At 39.4% G+C, this 20,751-nt stretch overlaps 1 protein-coding gene across 2 annotated transcripts in view; it reads right to left on the bottom strand.

Moving 5' to 3' along the window:
• The window catches only part of LOC133533267 (calcium-transporting ATPase type 2C member 1-like), a 67,361-nt gene extending 47,089 nt beyond the window's left edge, over positions 1-20,272 (bottom strand). Inside the window, exons 1-3 of one of the 2 annotated variants that reach the window (XM_061872225.1) lie at positions 20,045-20,272; positions 11,074-11,172; positions 1,766-1,931 (exon numbers count right to left, since the gene is read on the bottom strand). In XM_061872225.1, the coding sequence (XP_061728209.1) occupies positions 1,766-1,931; positions 11,074-11,172; positions 20,045-20,134 (355 nt within the window). In that variant the 5' untranslated portion in view covers positions 20,135-20,272. Of the gene's footprint in view, positions 1-1,765; positions 1,932-11,073; positions 11,173-19,483; positions 19,663-20,044 lie in introns of those variants that run through there. The other variant, XM_061872224.1, reaches the window with a different exon arrangement.
• Between the last annotated feature and the right edge of the window lie 479 nt (positions 20,273-20,751).

The raw sequence follows: 20,751 nt of genomic DNA, 5'->3' as shown, positions 1-20,751 counted from the left end.
TGAGAGACCGAGCTTTGCTCGAAAAACATACATATAAAAACTCAAAAATGCTTTTTTTTTATTATTAAAAACTGATCGGCGATTGACTCTAGTCACACCTGATGGAAAGTGAAGACAGGGCCTAAGATGGAGCTCACCGATTCAGTAGTAGCCTATTCACTCTTGCTTTAAAGAGACCGAGGTCATATTTATCAGGGAATACAGAGGGCGGGAGCGCATTCCATTCTTTAGCCGTCCGTAACAAAAAAGAGGAGGCAAACCGTTTAGTGCGAACAAATGGAATGTGTACCACGAACGGGTGCATTCGCTCCCCACGCCTGGACGTCCGATGATGGAAAGGGGAAGGTGGGATCAGATCGTGCAGTTCCTGTGCACACTCCCCGAAATGTATCCGATAGAACACCGATAGGCTAGCGACTCGACGGCGATGCTCAAGGCTCTGTAATTTTGACTTGATAGATGGGTCATCGCCAAAAAGTCTATGAGCCCGGCGCTCTCGTTTTCCCAGAGATCGATCGATGTTTCGCCTCCAGAAACCTCTATGTAGCAAATTTAATCGAGCTCCCATATATATACTCGTATACAAGAATTGCTCGTTTAAAGGTATAAGATTAAATTAATAACCAATTGCTCAACTGAGCATTAATATTACTGAGAAGACCGGCAAGACAGGTAATTCCAACCACGATAAATTTTAAATTATTAATGAAGTTAGGAAGATTTAAGTCACGGGACAAAAAAGTTTTTCATACTTAAATAAAGGGTTTTCGAACACGTTTAGGAAATGTTTTTTTTTTTTAATGTATCCTATTTGAATATTATCACGATTAAAAACTTAAAACCCGTTCCCGACGAAAATTAAAATAATTCTTCAATGAATTGTCCATTCTTGTAATGAAAATGTGTCATTATCAGTAAGTATGACATAAATTATATCATTCCTTCATTTGATCCAATTATGATATTAATTAATTTCATTCCAATCATCATCCTGTCAATATTCATGTAATTCATGTCATTACTAAACCCATAATTCAACATAAAAAGGGAAGTGAGTGAGTGAGTGAGTAGAGCACATCACATGGCGATCCTGCCATTGCAGCGCCCGACAAGTCTAAGGTAAATACATAATACTAAATAAGTGAGGTTGTGAAAAACTGATAATTAAGTTGGTGGACAGTATCGTACAGATCGGTGAAAGAACACTTCAGCATTTTTTTTTTAAGTATGATTTTAAATTTTATGTTTTTTTGTGATAGGTCACCAAGAAAACAGACTAATCCTTTATACAACTTCCATTCTCAATATACTTCATCCACAGCGGATCATCTTCTTTCACCTGGAACTCGTTGGGGCCGACGAAGTTCATTCGATCGTTCGCCTCACCAAGTATAGAAGAGACAGCACTCACCGAGTAGCAGCAGTATCAGCGGGTTCTGGACCTGCTCGATATACTCCTTCCATAGGGGATCCTCTTCTATGACTTGGAACTCGTTGGGACCAACGAAATTCATTCGCCCCCCGACATAACAGGCCGCGACGGACGTTAAGAAGGGACATATATTAGAAAGAGACAGAACTCGCGAAATAGCAGCAGTATCAACGGGTTCTGGACCTGCTCAATATACTTCTTCCACAGCGGATCCCCTTCTTTGACTTGGAACTCGTTGGGACCAACGAAATTCATTCGATCGTTTGCCCCCCGACATTACAGGCCACGACGGATGTTCAGAAGACATATTTATTAGAAAGAGACAGCACTCACCAAGTAGCAGCAGTATCAACGGGTTCTGGAACTGCTCAATATACTTCTTCCACAGCGGATCCTCTTCTTTGACTTGGAACTCGTTGGGGCCGACGAAGTTCATTCGATCGTTCGCCTCCCGCCATGATAGGCCGCGGCGGACGTCTACGTGGAGGCGGTCAGCTACCTGGGAAAGAGATAGACAAAATTTTGTAATGACGATTGTATAGAGGTGGAAGAGAAAGATATATAGATAGATTTATAGTAGGGGTCGGCAAACATTTAAAAAGAAGAGGCAATCGCTGTAGAAATCAGAAGTTACACAAGAACAAGCTTTAGGAAGCTTTCAAATTTTAAGGAGTTTAAAATAAGTAGGTACTGCTTATACCGCAGGTCTGTATAATTAATGACAATTATTGGGACGTTTCAAGGCTCGGAAACCGGTTAAATTTCCAAACCCTTATCATGTACTTTACGCAAAATCTTTTAATTTCGGTTTCGTTCGTAAAACCGTTATATTTAAATCGGTTTTAGGAGAGCATTTAAAGTTCTTGTCAGATTGACCGGTTTAGAACAATAAAAACCGGTTTCTTTCTATGTGGGTGTCTTTGTTTACGCGGCCGCCTCGTCGCTCGTTGAATAAACCGATTAGAAACCACGCAAAAAACGTTATTTTTGTGTTACTTTGATAAAAAAAATATAACGTTTTTTGCGTGATTTCTGTATGAAACATACTTTTTCTATCAATTTAGCGCAAACTAATAGTCGAAAGTAGATAGATGCGCACATATTTATGTAGTAATAGTGTGTAATGACTTCATAAAACGCAATCGTTTTTTGTATGGAAATCGAACCACCTTAACGATGGCATACGATTTACGTCACGGCGGACACGTGGTACACATTCATTGATACAAACTCTGATGTAAGATAAGATAATTCTACAAATCTAAACTAATGTAATAAAAATCCTTACCGGCATGATAAGATCTTATCACTGAATCATCTGATTGCCCACGGCACGTACAGATAGTACGTTTGTTTATAACTTTGCATACATTTTCACGACCAGCCGGTTTATTATGCGAGTGTGCGACCAATACGCATTGTTTTATACACCGTGGGGCAATTAAACCCGTCAGATTTTAACCACGCTGAGGTCATAAAGAGCAAAAAATGACACTTTTTTTATGTAATAGGCCGCAAACAAGCAGACGAGCCGCCTGATATGAAGCAGTCATCGCCGCCTATGGACATAAGCAACATCGGAGGAGCCACTTATGCGTTGCCAACCTTTGAGAACCCTAAATACCTGCTTCCTAAAGAACCCCATGTCATAGCGCAAGGGAAACACCTCAGAAGGTAGCTCATTCCACAACTTGCACGTTCTGGGCAAAAACGAGATGCCCCAAGATACACGAGTTTTAACCAAATTCGGCAAAAGAAAAAAAATATTTTGCCGATATAAAATCTTTTTTGTTGCGTTTTCTGCACGCGACAAGTTATTTATTTTTACACCTTGGTAAAAGAACTATTTGGTAACTAATATTTTTTATGAACATCTAAATCTATAGTAGTAAAGTGTTTCATATTTGAATTCTGTAAATGAAGTAGGGTTTGCAATTTTATTTACACTACAGTGCAATTAGTGCTAAAAAGTTGGATTGATTTTGTCCAATAACAATGTACCTAATTATTGTTGTATATTCATGAAGATTCCCTGAACGACTGAAGACTGAAAGAGATCCCTGCAAGGGATAAGTTCGCCTTTGCAAAAATGATGTGTGTTCTTTCCTGTTTCTTTTTGTACAATAAAGTGTTTTTACTACTACTACTACTAAGATTCAACGGGATTTTACAAACTTTTATTTAATTTGCAATGTTTGTATGTACGTAACGTATGTATGTTCGGGTCAATGTCATGAATTTTTTGTCAAAAAATTCATTTTGATTTCCTTTCTCCTCTTCTGGTCGTAGACAGACTGATTGACATGTAAATATCAGAATTAAACTTATTCGACTCTCTTCTTTCGAAATACACATATACTCGTATCATATCATATCATATCAAGTGTCGATTAAACAGAATAATGCATTGTTTACTCACAAAGTGACCTGTTGCACTCAAATATCATGTCATAAACATAAAACATGAATCAGTAAAATTGCATAATATCAACATTATTTTCACGCCATTCTCCTGCGAGCGTTTAGATAAGTCGAAACAGTTGTTAAGATATGCTCCAGTGGATTTTATTAATACGCTAAAAGGTTAGACATTATGTAACTTTTTACGAAAAACTAACAAACTTCACAAAACCATAAAAATGATACTTAAAACGTAATTATTAGGATTCCGTACCCAAAGGGTAGAACGGGACCCTATTACTAAGACTCCGCTGTCCGTCCGTCTGTCTGTCTGTCTGTCCGTCTGTCATCTCATGAACCGTGATAGCTAACAGATGAAATTTTCACAGATGATGTATTTATTTTCACAGATGATGTATATAGGACATATAGGCGCCTTTTGTACTATAAGGTTTTCTTTTGTGCAATAAAGATTAAATAAATAAATAAATAAATAGGTTTTCTGATAGTTTTTATACTTTTTATCAATATACTAGCCAAGCCTGTGACACAGGCTGTGACTTCGTCGCGGTAAGTGTAAACTTGTCTACACCAAATCCAGGAAACATTACACACATTGTATTCACTCACTTTTTAAAGTGGTAAGTTTCGCGACATAGTATGTACGCTTCGTAATGAGAACCTCTATCAAGAGAAATTAGCTTTGCCTGGCCGAGGCAGATTAGCAGACTTAACACATTCACCGCTGAGCTACGATCGTAGCGCTACGTCGTAGGCGTCGTAGCCGATAACATAGGTTTCCCGGTATGTAGAGGAAATGCTTCGTAGAGGCAAAACGATAACGTGTCGTGATTAGCGCTGAATGGGTTAAAACGTCAATGCAGATTTTTTGTATGACCTATTCACACATTAACCCCGCAAAGTGTGAGTTTAAGGATTAACCCATTACCGCTCATTGTACCCACTTTTGTAATATAACTCTACCTAACAGCATTAGAATAAGTTTTTAGCAAAAAATTCATTTTTGGTAAGTACAAGCTTTTATCGCTGACTGTACTTTTTTTCTACAGGCAACTAATACTCATCGAGACAATTCTAAAAACTCCAAACACAATTAGGTTGCGTTGTTTTATCACAGAGTTCCTATGGCTACCTCCTGTCTCCATCATCAGATCAGCTTGATGGTACCTTAATATTGCATTGTCACCCGACTTACATATGTTTGCAAATTTAACTTGCAAGATTTGTCCCATAGATACAAACAGAGCAAGTTAAATAAAAGCTTGTAAAAATGATGGGTTCCCAAAAGTGGGCGTGGGCGCTAAATGCGTAAATAAAACAGCCTGTATGTTCCACCAAGATCAATGGTCTGTGGTTTCATTAGAGCCAGCAGCTTGTGATCTTAATTGACAATTAGTCGTCCTTTGTCTTGAAGGGTAAAGGTCAGCTCTTGACCTAGACGAGAAGAGGGTTCGGAGCTGAACTGGCTATGTATATAGGACTGTATATAGGTTTTCTTATAGGTTTTATACTTTTTATCAATATTAGTGGCTAGTGCCAAGCCTGTGACACAGGCTGTGACGTCGTCGCGGTAAGTGTAAACTTGTCTACACCAAATCTGCCTAGATATATAGGCATTATATCATGGGGACAACTGATTAACGTCCGCCGGACGATATCGGCCTGTCAGTTGTTCGGAACTGTCAACTTTTTGTTCTAACTGACAGGCCGATACCGTCCGACGGACTGTTAATCAGTGGGCCCCATTAGTTCCTGTGTTAGTATAAGACAAAGTTGTTTTTTACTGAAAACAACTCAATACACTGGCTTTTTAATTTTTACACTCGATTTTTGTTTCTGTCGATCCGCCACCGCAGCGAAAGACCTTTCTCTCTAGTCCCTATTACAGTACAGTATACAGTTCCTTTAAGTTTCTTTTCTTCTTTTTCCAGTTCCATTTCCTATCGGAGGTCGCCTATCATGAGGGCTATACGGATTTTAGACACAGCCGCGGGGAATAATGAACGTGTGCTCTGTTTAAACCATATTGGAAATATTTTTAAGCCATGAGTTTCGTCTCCGTCTCTTGGATCTTTCCTTGGATAATTAGTTGAAGGCAGGGACCGGACCCGCTTACCCTAACCCGTTCAAAAACCCGGGTTATTGTAAAGCTGTGTTCCAAAAACCGCTTCATTTCGGTAAGCTTTTGATTGGCTTACCGGTTAAGAAGCTAATCCTTTTATTTGAATTAATTCAGGTTAGCGCTTACCGATATTAAAAACCCGGGAAAGGGTTATCGCTTCAAGCGCTGATTAAATACGAACAAGCTGTTTTAGCTTTTACGTAAATTGCATATGGTCTATTAACGTAGCGCCCGACGCGAAACACGGCGGTTCCATTCCCTACGTGCACGTGCGAGTGCGCGGCGCGGCGCGGCGGCAGTCGGTATTTGTCAAAGGCTTTGTAATTTGCCGACCTAATATTGCTAATTCAAACAAAAGTGTACGTTAAGTCAAGTAGCGCACAACGTAGATTTCAAAACACATGCTAAGGTTTAAGGCAAATTACCTAATATGGTAAGGCGTTGCATTGATTTTGGTATATTTTTGTTTAGTACCTATTACTCCTATTATAGTCACTTTCTTTATCGTTTGCTGTCTGTGCACATCTCCTGTGTCAGTGGAACTCATCAATGGCTTCTAATAATTTTATCGAGTTAGGGCTCATTTTAAAGGTCTTGACGAGTTCTTTACGATACACATGGTGGAGAGGGTCTGATGGTGGAATCGGAAGGTGTCGATGGAACTCATCGATAACTACTAGTAATGCTATCGAGTTAGGGCTCATTTTAAAGGTCTTGACGAGTTCTTTACGATACACATGGGGGAGAGGGTCTGATGGTGGAATGGGAAGGTATCGATGGAACTCATCGATAACTACTAGTAATGCTATCGAGTTTGGGCTCATTTTAAATATGTTGACGAGTTCTTTACGATACACATGGTGGCGAGGGTCTGATGGTGGAATCGGAAGGTGTCAGTGGAACTCATCGATAACTACTAGTAATGCTATCGAGTTTGGGCTCATTTTAAAGGTCTTGACGAGTTCTTTACGATACACATGGTGGCAAGGGTCTGATGGTGGAATCGGAAGGTGTCAGTGCAACTTATCGATAACTACTAGTAATGCTATCGAGTTTGGGCTCATTTTAAAGGTCTTGACGAGTTCTTTACGATACACATGGTGGCGAGGGTCTGATGGTGGTATGGGAAGGTATCGATGGAACTCATCGATACCTACTAGTAATGCTATCGAATTTGGGCTCATTTTAAATGTCTTGACGAGTTCTTTACGATAGACATGGTGGCGAGGGTCTGATGGTGGAATCAGAAGGTGTTGATGGAACTCATCGATAACTACTAGTAATGCTATCGAGTTTGGGGTCATTTTAAAGGTCTTCACGAGTTCTTTACGATACACATGTTGGCGAGGGTCTGATGGTGGAATCCGAAGGTGTTGATGGAACTCATCGATAACTACTAGTAATGTTATCGAGTTAGGGCTCATTTTAAATGTCTTGAAGAGTTCTTTACGATACACATGGTGACGAAGGTCTGATGGTGGAATCGGAAGGTGTCAGCGGAACTCATCGATGACTTCCCATAATGCTATCGAGTTTAGGCTCATTTTAAATGTCTTGACGAGTTCTTTACGATACACATGGTTGAGGTTCATCATTTTTGAAAACCACATTTCCTAAAACCTTTAAAACGACATCCATGACAACTTTTATGACAAGTTGCATGGCCGCCATCTTGGATTCCAAAATAGTCATGACTTTCGAAATCCGCACTCCCTAAAACCTACAAAACGACATCCATGACGACTTTTATGACAAATTGCATGGTCGCCATCTTGGATTCCAAAATAGTCATGATTTTCGAAATCCGCACTCCGTAAAACCTATACAACGACATCCATGACTAATTTTCTGACATATGTATTTCATGGTCGGCATCATGAAATCCAAAATGATCATCTTTTTCGAAATCCGCACTCTCTAAAACCTATAAAACGACATCCATGATGACTTTTATTAAATAGTACGTGGCCGTCATCTTGGCTTCCAAAATAGTCATCATTTTCGAAATCCGCACTCCCTAAAACCTATAAAACGATATCCATGACGACTTTTAAGACAAAAAGCATGGCCGCCATCTTGGATTCCAAAATAGTCATGATTTTCGAAATCCGCACTCCCTAAAACCTAAAAAACGACTTCCATGATGACTTTTATGACAAAATATGTGGCCGCCATCTTTGATTTGAAAATGGTCAACATTTTCGAAATCCGCACTCCCTAAAACCTATAAAACGACATCCATGATGACTTATATTAAATAGTACGTGGCCGTCATCTTGGATTCCAAAATAGTCATCATTTTCCAAATCCGCACTCCCTAAATCTATAAAACGATATCCATGACGACTTTTATGACAAAAAGCATGGCCGCCATCTTGGATTCCAAAATAGTCATGATTTTCGAAATCCGCACTCCCTAAAACCTAAAAAACGACTACCAAGATGACTTTTATGACAATATGTGTGGCCGCCATCTTTGATTTCAAAATGGTCATCATTTTCGAAATCCGCACTCCCTAAAACCTATAAAACGACATCCATGACGATTTTTATGACATAGTACATGGTCACCATCTTGGACTCCATTCATGACGACTTTTATGACAAAAAGCATGGCCGCCATCTTGGATTCCAAAATAGTCATGATTTTCGAAATCTGCACTCCCTAAAACCTATATAACGACATCCATGACGATTTTTATGACATTGTACATGGTCACCATCTTGGACTCCAAAATGGTCATCTTTTTCGAAATCTGCACTCCCTAAAACGAATAAAACGACATCCATGACGACTTTTATGACAAATTGCATGGCCGCCATCTTGGATTCCAAAATAGTCATGACTTTCGAAATCCGCACTCCCTAAAACCCATAAAACGACATCCATGAAGACTTTTATGACAAATTGCATGGCCGCCATCTTGGATTCCAAAATAGTCATCATTTTCGAAATCTGCACTCCCTAAAACGTATAAAACGACATCCATGACGACTTTTATGACAAATTGCATGGGCGCCATCTTGGATTCCAAAATAGTCATGATTTTCGAAATCCGCACTCCCTAAAACCTATAAAACGACATCCATGAAGACTTTTATGACAAATTGCATGGCCGCCATCTTGGACTCCAAAATGGTCATCATTTTCGAAATCCGCACTCCCTAAAACCTATAAAACGACATCCATGACGATTTTTATGACATAGTACATGGTCACCATCTTGGACTCCATTCATGACGACTTTTATGACAAAAAGCATGGCCGCCATCTTGGATTCCAAAATAGTCATGATTTTCGAAATCTGCACTCCCTAAAACCTATATAACGACATCCATGACGATTTTTATGACATTGTACATGGTCACCATCTTGGACTCCAAAATGGTCATCTTTTTCGAAATCTGCACTCCCTAAAACGAATAAAACGACATCCATGACGACTTTTATGACAAATTGCATGGCCGCCATCTTGGATTCCAAAATAGTCATGACTTTCGAAATCCGCACTCCCTAAAACCCATAAAACGACATCCATGAAGACTTTTATGACAAATTGCATGGCCGCCATCTTGGATTCCAAAATAGTCATCATTTTCGAAATCTGCACTCCCTAAAACGTATAAAACGACATCCATGACGACTTTTATGACAAATTGCATGGGCGCCATCTTGGATTCCAAAATAGTCATGATTTTCGAAATCCGCACTCCCTAAAACCTATAAAACGACATCCATGAAGACTTTTATGACAAATTGCATGGCCGCCATCTTGGACTCCAAAATGGTCATCATTTTCGAAATCCGCACTCCCTAAAACCTATAAAACGACATCCATGAAGACTTTTATGACAAATTGCATGGCCGCCATCTTGGACTCCAAAATGATCATCATTTTCGAAATCCGCACTCCCTAAAACGTATAAAACGACATCCATGACGATTTTTATGAAAAATTGCATGGCCGCCATCTTGGATTCCAAAATAGTCATGATTTTAGAAATCCGCACTCCCTAAAACCTATAAAACGACATCCATGACGATTTTAATGACATGGTCACCATCTTGGACTCCATCCATTACGACTTTTATGACAAATTGCATGGCCGCCATCTTGGATTCCAAAATAGTCATGAATAGTCATGATTTTCGAAATCTGCACTCCCTAAAACCTATATAACGACATCCATGACGATTTTTATGACATAGTACATGGTCACCATCTTGGACTCCAACATGGTCATCTTTTTCTAAATCTGCACTCCCATAAACCTAAAAACCGATTTACATGGCGACTTTTATGACTTACTGCATGGCCGCCATCTTGAATTCCAAAATCGTCATCATTTTCGAAATCTGAACTCCCTAAAACCTAAAAATGATGATTTTTATGACAGTGTGTGGCCGCCATCTTACTAAAACCTGTTATAAACCGGATACAAATAAGCATCTATATAGTAAGTCAACATTAACGAAAAGTACTTTTACGTCGGTAGTTACAATATACCTATCGAATCAATTACGTAATGCCCATCTCTCCCGCGGTGCCGCAGCGGCGGGGGAAAGGCGCGGGAGAGGGGTAAGGCTTACCCTAAACCGAAAGGTTACCGGTTAGTACACGCAAAACACAAACCGAATCAGCTCCTGTAAGCGGTAACCACTTGTTACGATTAGGTTAATCTGAATAATACGGGTTAGCATTATTGTTGGGTAACCGGTTGAACGGGTTACCCAAACGATTAGCTTATCGTATGAAGGGGTTACCCATTCCGAACGGGTAAGGCAAATGAACGGGTTTTCCGGTCCCTGGTTGAAGGAGTATCTTTTGGTGGATCTTAATTTAAAAAATAATTTAGGATATATGTTTTTACCGTATTTTTATGAAATTCATGTGCCTAAATATGTCTAGAAATATTTTAAGTGACAGTTACTCCATATAAAAATGAACTGTCACCTATGACAGTTCCCTAGACCCCCTAGTTGGTCCCTAGGCCATCATTCGACACGAGAGGTATAATGCTACTCGAGGCAGGATAGAGCTTGGTCTTTCTGCTATATAATACTATAGGTAATTGGAAAGAAGGTGATAAAGCTTACCTCCTCCCAGGTGAGGATGGACCCTTCTACGGCGCTGATCCACATGTCGCCGGCGCCCACTCCCACGTCGATAACACGCCGCTCCTCCGGGTTGGAATGCTGCAACAAGTACAAAATGTTACATACATACACACTACAGAGTAATACCATATAGGAGACAAACAAACAGAAAAAACGGCTGATGGTACGCAATTATCCTGCAGAGGAGTTGCAAGTGCGTTTTAGATGGGAGTACGCTTTTTTCTTGAAGGTTTGAAGGTCATATCTATTCCCAGTCCACTATAACCAGGTTCTTTTCTAATGGAGAGTTAATAGACCTCTTTTAGGTAAGCATGTTCCATCCTAGACTGCATCGGCACTTCATCAGATGAGATTGTGGTCTCTGGATTGAGATATGGAAATGACGCGGGTGACAGTTCATTCCACAGTTTAGCTGTGCGGGACAGGAAGTTGGAGAAACGCACAGATGAGGACTACTAACAAAGTGGTGAAAATGGAAATGTCGCGTAGAGCGATGGCGGTCATTATGGCTATATGGTCCACTGTTCTGATTCGTCAACATTCCTATTTCGTTACTTTGCTACCTTGTACACATTCATATACAGTCCACAGTGCTAACTCGTCCACATTCCTATATGATCCACAGTGCTGGCATTAGTGAAGGCCTAAAACGAGGCAAACAAAACTTTTCAATTGGAAATAAGCAATGTAAAAGTAAATGATAAGTGAATGATACATACAATATTATTTATAAAAGGCAGTCAGAATAATAATTGGTACACTAATGTTGACGTTTACAACTTCGGCACTCAAAATAGGAATGTAGACGATGGACTGTAGTCAAAATAGTAATGTGGACCAGTTAGGAAGGTGACGATTTAGGAATTGTACGCTGACGACGTGGCATTCTGGACGACTTAAAAAGGTGACGAAGTAGGATTGTGGACGAAGCGGTCCTGAGGCCTGTATTAGTGCGCTATGTTTACGCAGCTAGATCAAATTTTGTAAAATATACACTGGACACCCAACTGGCATGAAGTGGCGCAAGATAGGGCAGAGTGGGGCTCTCTTGTGTCAGAGGCCAAGATCGTCTCGTCGAATAAACCGGTTTATTTAGGTTACAATAAAGTTCTTAAAACGTTCGCTTTCTTATGAAAGTTCGGAGGAAAACCAAAAATATCGGTAATATTTTTAAAACCGGTTCCGAGCCTTTTGTGTTTCAGAAACGGGTGATTTTATTTTATAATCCACAAAAACTACATATTTAAGTATGCCAAATCGGACTTTTTTGAACTGTTATTATTTCTACTCCATTTTAGCATATTTTGAACAGCTCATCATCCGAAAAGTACGAAAATCGTACGTTTTGGCTTGGCCAAGATGTACGATTTTACGAAGTAGAAAAGAACAGGCATACGAATATATACCTACATATGAATTACGAAAGCAACTTCGCTCTGTCAATAAACCCAACATATCAGCCAGCTAATAGCGTGAAACGATTTCCATTCATCCATTAGTTACGCTAATTCATTATCACAATCAATGTGATATCTGAAGAAAACGAAAGGAAATTGGCGCTATTATCGTGATACAATTAGACTCATTCATTGATAAATGAACCCAGGCGCTATCTATTAGCTAGAGGATAATAGATATATGATTTTGGACATGTGTATTGGGTAAGAAATAGCTACTAAGATTTCGGAAAAAATCACGAAATTTTCGCGAAATACTTCGTAAAACTCGTCACGGCTGTCGTTTTCTAGGTTTTCGGGGGTGCGAATTACGAAATACGTTACCATTTTGGAATCCAAGATGGCGGACATGTGCTTTTTCGTAAGTATTATATCAGTACGCGCGATTTGCACTGTGCTGCAAGTGAGTTTACGAAGTAGCTCGCGACAACGGTTTCTTTAAGTTCATGATAACGTCAAAGAAAACGAAAGGAAATTGGCGTAATTATTTTGCCATAATTAGGCTCACTGATAATTCGATACAGGGGATATAAAAACAGGTATGTACCAGTTCAACTGTTTAATTATATATTATTTATATTCAGAATTTGGGTACGACGTAAAACACAATGTTTCCAGTACCAATTGCGAGGAACTTTTTAGTTTAGGCGAATTATCATTTTACCTGACCTGTACGCATAACGTACGTTCATAATGCTATATTTATTGTAATTGATACATGAAAAATTCTGTAGTAACAAGATGGTAATAATGAGAAATTTGAGCTCTGTGTTACAGTAATAAAGTTTACATTGACATATAACGATGAAATTGGTCTCTAATTGAAATATGTTCTCATAACAAACAGAATACGATTTTGTCAATGACCTCAGTAATTAATTGTTAACTAGTTCACTACGCTGCTGATCAAAAATATTTTTTGTTTTCGCTTAGCCCCTCAACTCTCGGGACAAAAAATTGCCTTGAAAGATTTAATTTTAGAATGATTTCTCCATTTTCGTGGTGAGCCCTTTGGGCTCGAGCAACAGTATTAGATGCTTATGTTATGTTTTTACAAAAACATAGAAAGTACAAAGAAGGTAAGGAGTTACGAGCGTTCTAATATTAACAACCTAACATTTACCCGATAATTTCTTCTTTTATCCATATTTTAAACCCAAACCACATACACACTTATTTATAACTAGATATTTTCCTCTATCTTTCAGGAAAAAAACGAATACATATATTATAAATACATAAGCGACATACGATCAAATTGAGACGCGAGAATAGACTGACGGGTGTACACGAGATTACACGAGTAATAATGCACGAATTACACGAGAATAATGTGAGCTACACAAGATGTAAGAACCTACATTTACTATGCACAAGGAAACGGTAGATGACAGCACTTGCTTTGGCGTGAATTGTGTGTACAGTCAGCTGCAGAGATATCTGTAAATTAGTCCCCCCCCCTTCATGTAAATTAGTTTGCAGGAGGGTCAACAATCTCTGCAGCTGGTAAGGAGGAAACTAGTTTCCATCTACTAGCAGAATGTATCATGTACGCGGCACTGCGATACAATACATTCGGTAGAGACTCCGTAAGAGAAAACGAACTAAAGGACGTCGAACTTTAAGATGTCCTTCTGTTCTGCAGGAAAAAGAAGATTTGAGGAGATTGGTATGGGAATGCCGCCGGGACAGTAACCTGCAGCTCCTTCAGGGAATTAGGCTGAATGGACGCAGCACGCGATCGACAGCCCGCCTGTTTCTGGCCGGGCGTCCCTACCACTACATCTACATCTCTGCAGCTGACTGTATATGTTTAACGCCTTCATCCTTCCCTTCCTCCAACGCACACCGTCCCTATAGGTAAAAATCGTAATATTTTTATACACATAAGAGACCATAAATTAAAATTAAGCTACAAATTTTGCAACGATTATAATAAAAATTATAGTAACCACGCCACAACAATTTAAAATAGTTATAGTGATATCACGAAGTGACAGTAAATCAAACGTTTATTCTTGCGAACAGTTTTTATTGATTTAAACCAACAAAGCAGGTAATTTCGTCCTCGTGGAATCCAGTGATTAGCAAATGTAAGGGTGAAAAAACATTCCAACACATACCATCCCTAGCGTACAAGTGAATAATCAAGATCAAGTGCGGGTAGTTCGCAAAACCAGCGCAGCAAGATGTTGATACAATTCCTCGCCAGTCTGTCTGTGACCACGAACGTAACGTCACGTTCGAAACGTCATCATCATTATCATCATCACAGGCCTTTGCGTCTATTGCAGACGATTTAAGCATTGCTGTTTAGACAACAGGTTTGGTGACTGTGGAGGCCGATGCGTGAGCGGCACGACCTCCCACATTTTTGGCAGAGAAAGCTCATGCCTCCTGAGGTTCCAGTCCCGATTTGCTTTCTGCGACACCTTCTGCTATCTAACGTAGTAAACCAGGCTTGGTCGCATAGCTTTCTCCCCTCCACAACACGCTTGCGCCATCCATCACGGTCCTCAGCTAAAGTTTCCCAGGCATGGTGGTCGATTTCAAATGCTGACATGTCTCTTCCAACGTTCCTTTTAGCATACGCAACTGCACCAAGCAAGACACGTCGAGGTATTCTAGAGGATTCCATCCGGTGCACATGCCCCAGCCACCGCAAGCGTCTCTGTTTGAGAAGAGCGGCAAGACTGGGCAGCTGCGCTTTTTCAAGAACCGTTTGATTTGTCACTTTGTCCTGCCAAGTTATGCCTAAAATGTTGCGTAGACAGCGCATGTGAAAAGTGTTGAGCCGTCGCTCCTGTTTTGCATACGTCGTCCAGGTTTCTGCTCCGTACACGAAACGTCAACCCTCGAAACGTCAGGCCATATAATAAACGTAGCGATTAAGTCCCGTATCAGTTTTAAAATTATGAGTTTTTATTGAGACATTAATGATCGATTGATCGCTAATGCTTGCAGTAAGTGTAGTCAGAGAGTACCTACTAGGCCAGACCGGTCGGCAGAATGTATATTTTCACCACACCAACTGGTGAAGGCCCTCTTGATTGTTCAAAACTAATGAGAAAGTTGCATTTTATCCACATCCACAAGTAATCAGACTTAATGGAAGCAAATTTTTTTTAAGTAGTTTCCTTATGTTAGCTGGTAGAATAGACTTTTAAATGATGATTTTGAATGTTTTTTTTTATTACGTTTATCTGGATTTGATTTGGTTCGTTTTTGTTGGTATTTCATAGTTAGTATTTTCCTCGCGTTGGTTTGGTGAAAATTTTTGTTTCATTCGGAGGCAAATTTTATTTAACCCTTGTGCCCTAAAACCCTCGCAACGCTCAAGATTCCACTTCTCGAACCACTCACTATGCTCGTGGCTCAATTTTGGAATCTTTCGCTTGCAATCATTGACATACATATATATCTAAGGACGGGCCTTACGGGCAATAAGAATGGCTAGTTCAATGGTGTCACTCTCGAATTCGAGCCAATCGTGCAGTCTAACGCAACTAGTTGCGACCAATCGCGCGCGTGATGCGAACTCATCAACCATGCGCGTTGCGGCGTTAGACTGCACGATCGGTTCGAATTAGTGTGCGTGAAATCGCTGTATTACTGGACCCATTCTTTTTATCCGTAAGACCCGTCCTTAGATATATATGTCAATGCTTGCTATACATATACTTAATATAAATAACTATTAGTTATTTATATTATTCTTCTTTGCAATGGAATTACAGCACCAGAAAAACCAACAGCAATATTAATTACAAATCTCTGTTTAGTATCACTGTATGAAGTGAATGTACTAAATATAACTCCGACTGAGTCAGCTTTAGAGAAAACATATGTTGTAAACAATAGGAATGTGTGAACTGTTCTAGGGAAAGCTATTATAAGTGTTTTTAATACTACTATACTGTTAAAAATATTAGTGTTGTTTAATTGTTAGTTAAAAAAAATTTTAGTTACCAAATTAAAATGGATGTTGCCAGGCAGAGTGATGGCAGTTGGGCCAAAATGATAACGGAATGGTGGCCGCCAAGGTTCGAAACCGGTTATATTTCTAAACCGTTGTATTGTATTGTAGTTCGGGCGATTTTCCGCAACTCGACGACTGGCGCCTATTTTGCGTGACAAGGGGGGGTGGAGGGTTGGCTACTCTTGCCAGCCCAACTCCTCGAGGAATCCTATCAAACCTTTGATGTTGAGTAGGACCTCAGGGAGGTCTCTCGGGGATCCGAGATGTTTTGCCCTGTATGGGGCCACTCCGCTGCATTCCAGCACCACGTGAGAGGCTGTTTCTTCTGTCTCCATGCATCCTCGGCATAAGGGACTGTCTGTGACACCTGTTAAATAGTCCATGACCTGTTATGACACTGGTTACCATACTCAGTCGGACCTTCCCTAGTTGAAGGAGCGCCCTTGTGAGCTTTCCGTTGATGCCAGGCATGGCTTCTTTTGCCTGTCTGCATCCAGTCTGATTCAGCCAGTGTTCTGTGTGTAGTTTCCCTGTACGTGCCAGCAGCATTGAGCGTACCTTGCTAAACGGTATCGGAAGAATCGGTTCCGGACCAATCGCCCCCGCACCCGATCCTTGCCTGGCAAGCTCGTCCGCAGCATCGTTACCCCGGGATCCACTGTGTCCCTTGATCCATTGTAAAGTGATCTTATTATTATTATGACATACCTCCATTAGTCGTTCGTGGCATTCGTGTATAAGTTTGGATGTAATTATATGGCTATTTAGAGCCATTAAGACTGCTCTACTGTCGGAGAGTATGCGGATGGAGGATCCTACTACCTTCCTTGCAATGATGGCAGCCGCCGCGTTTAAGATGCCCATGCACTCAGCTTGGAATACCGAGTTATGGGCTCCTAGCGGTGTGGTGATTGACATGTTCAGGTCTTCTGAGAAGGTTCCGGAGCCCGACCCGCTGTCTGTTTTGGACCCATCAGTGAAGATTCTCAGCTCCCGGAGATTGAGTCCTTCGTGGTTGTCGTCCTCATATAACTGTATTTTGTACCTTTTGTCAAAGATAGCTTGTTTGTGAATCCGATCCGTGCCCGACCTAAGCACTGGAAATTCGTCATATACCTTTTCCAGGCATGTTGTGTGGAGAGCTCCTATGCTGTTAGACCATATATTAAGGGTTCGCAACCTTACCGCTGAGAGACTGGCTTCTAAACGGTTATCATGTACTTGGCGCAAAACCTTTTAATTTCGGTTACGCTCGAAAAACCGTTATTTTAAAACTGGTTTTTATAAGAACAGTTCTTGTCAAATTAACGTTTTAAAGCAATAAAAACCGGTTTCTTCCTATGTCGGTGTCTATGTTTACGTGGCATACCATGACACCACCAAGCCGACCGGCTGTCTCGTCGCTCGTCGAATTAACCGGTATTTTTTAGGTTACAATATAATTTCTTATAAAAGTTCCGGTATTTACTGGTATTTTATATACCGGTTCCGAGCCTTGGTGGCCGCTTTCAGAAGAAAGGAGTGCCTGGCGTCCGTGGCATGTTGGATGGACATTCTAAAGATTGCGGCTCACTTCTGGATGAGATTGGCTCAGGACGGTTATAAGGGAAAAGACTAAAATTATCGATGCACTATCACATTGCAAGAAACTAAAATGGAAATGGGCTGGTCATGTGGCACGAATGAACAACAAAAAATGGACAAAAAGAGTCACTACATGGGCAGGACCTCCCGGTAAAAGAAAGTCAGCGACGATTGGGTAACAATAGCCTAAGACAGGGGAATGTGGAGTAAAATGGAGGAGGCCTTTACTCATCAAGAGGTCCTTAATAATAAAAAATGACTAAACTTATTGTATAAAATTATCACTGATTTGAAAATGCATGTAAATTAGTTTGATAATATTTAATTTAATTTAATTTATTAATGTATTATTTATTAATTTAATTATGAAATGCATTATTAATGAATTAAATGGCTTAAATAATAATAATAATAACATAGATTTGAGTACATTTATAAATAACAGCTATGGAGTCTAAGTGCTTCGAAATAAAGAATTTAATAAAAAAAAATTATAAAATATTAATATTAATTGAACTCCAAAAATTTAAACCACATTGTCCATATAAGCAGGGATCGGATTTTTTTGTATGGGAACAAAAACGGTATTTTTTCGTTCTTTGTTAATTATTTGATTTCTAATTGGGCAATCTAATAATACGAAGTTGTTATCTAAAAACAAAACTGAGTCCTAGATTTGGAGTATCGGATAAACCGAAATATATGGTTATATTGAAGTTTTTGCAAATAACCAGTAAAGATCCCTGCATATAAGCTTATGATTAAATTCTTCTAATTTTAGACAGTACGGAAAGCCCCAAGATATAATACCTACTGATAAACTATGACCAGACTGAATGTCATTACCAAAGATAACAGTTTAACTTCAAGTCCAACTTTTTTAATGTGTATTCATTTGTCTCATTTTAAATGACAAAGAAAGTAATTTCACCACAAGGTCATTGTTAGTTTTGAGTTCCTTTTACTTGTTGAATTTAATTGAGAAGTAAAAGTGCTTCTCACGTCACAGAGAAAGTGTAAACGGGAAAAATAAACACGCATGGTGACTCATTGGAAACAACTCTTATTATATATGTGTACTTGCATATGAAAAGTCAGTGCTTAAAATCAATAGTTAGTGCATTGCGTCCAAGTAGAACGATCTAGGTCGTATATAAATGACGACGTAAACTGTGGCTAATTTCTACCCAACCAGCCCTCAACCGGATCCCGCCCCTATAACCTATCTGCCTTCCATACCGCTCCTAGATATATTTATAATTACTACGTACACGTAGGTCACCGCTACAACTAACCCTAAACACAACTACTCACCTAAATCAATAACATCTCAAAAGGTATACAATACGAAATCAATAATTTCACTAACCAGACTGGCGGTGTCTTGACTGTCTAGCGAGTATTTATCCGTTTCCTTCCCTTGCTGCTCGTTGGTAAAACTCTCATATTTACGACTGGGACTACTTTTCATTGTTAACACAATGTATTTGGGCTTAGGCCTCGAAATACATTTTTGAGCACCGAAACCCACAACACGACCCACGAACGACAGACACAAACTGACAGGTGGTGAGTGAATGACATTCGCAACAAGGAATGGATGGACGAAATGAATGTATTCACTGAATGATACAGTTTGACATATAACTGATGTTGCCAGCTGTAAAGAACAGCCGAAATGCCGGGAATTTTGTTACGCTATCTCTTCTCGTTTTTTTTTTTATAATTTATAAAACCAAGCTAACACTGCAACGATTTTGCAAGCACAGACTGTGCATTGTATTTATACGTCATAATTTCATAGAATTTTGACTTGCACAGTCTGTGCTGTCAAAATATCTGCAGAGTTACTTTGTTCTCGTTTTTAGTTGGGCATAATATAACTTTTATCACGCACAAAAAGTGCGAGAATGTAATATTAAGCACTTACTTTTCTACTGGGCGGTGTATCCAGTGTATCCACCAAAGGAATTTTGGTATATTCCTTCTCAACATCGTTACTTTTGTTTCGGCGGAACATTTCAAAGCACAAATCATAGTTTATTTACCCATTTTCTATTTCAGAATTTTAAAAACTTAATCTAATAAATCTCACTAAACACACGCACAATACGGAAACAATTTTCTTTTAGAAAATTAGTTAAAAAGATACGACTGTCAGTCTACATTATAATAACAATACTGAGTCATATAATACGAAACACGATTATTTATCAACGCCTTATCAGTACGTAATATAAGGATTTCGTGTAACTATTAAATGAACACGCCGAAATCGTGCCTTATCTACATGTAAATAATCAGTAGAGATGAAATCTTTACATTGAAATTTAAAGAAATTACTTGGTTTTTAATTTAATTACGTGAAGACCATATGAAGAGCGTATTAAGCTTATCACGTTTCAATAGTTTGTCGACATTTACTTTTCAATAGAACACTAATTGGTTTAAATAAATACTTATTTTAGTGTTAGGTATTTCATTAGGTCACAAATTCCCATCAGTGGCGTAGAGTTGAGTTAATGCCACAGGCAGCAAACTTTGCATTTGTTTGATAGGTAATTAATAAATCGTGATAGAAAAGAAGAGACGGCAAACTCCAAACCCCCGTCACTAAATTACATGGTTCAAAATATA

This window comes from Cydia pomonella, unplaced genomic scaffold, assembly GCF_033807575.1.
Source record: "Cydia pomonella isolate Wapato2018A unplaced genomic scaffold, ilCydPomo1 PGA_scaffold_146, whole genome shotgun sequence".
Taxonomy (NCBI): domain Eukaryota; kingdom Metazoa; phylum Arthropoda; class Insecta; order Lepidoptera; family Tortricidae; genus Cydia; species Cydia pomonella.
The sequence above is the reverse complement of the archived record's forward strand: the minus strand, read 5'-3'. Positions and strand labels throughout refer to the sequence as shown.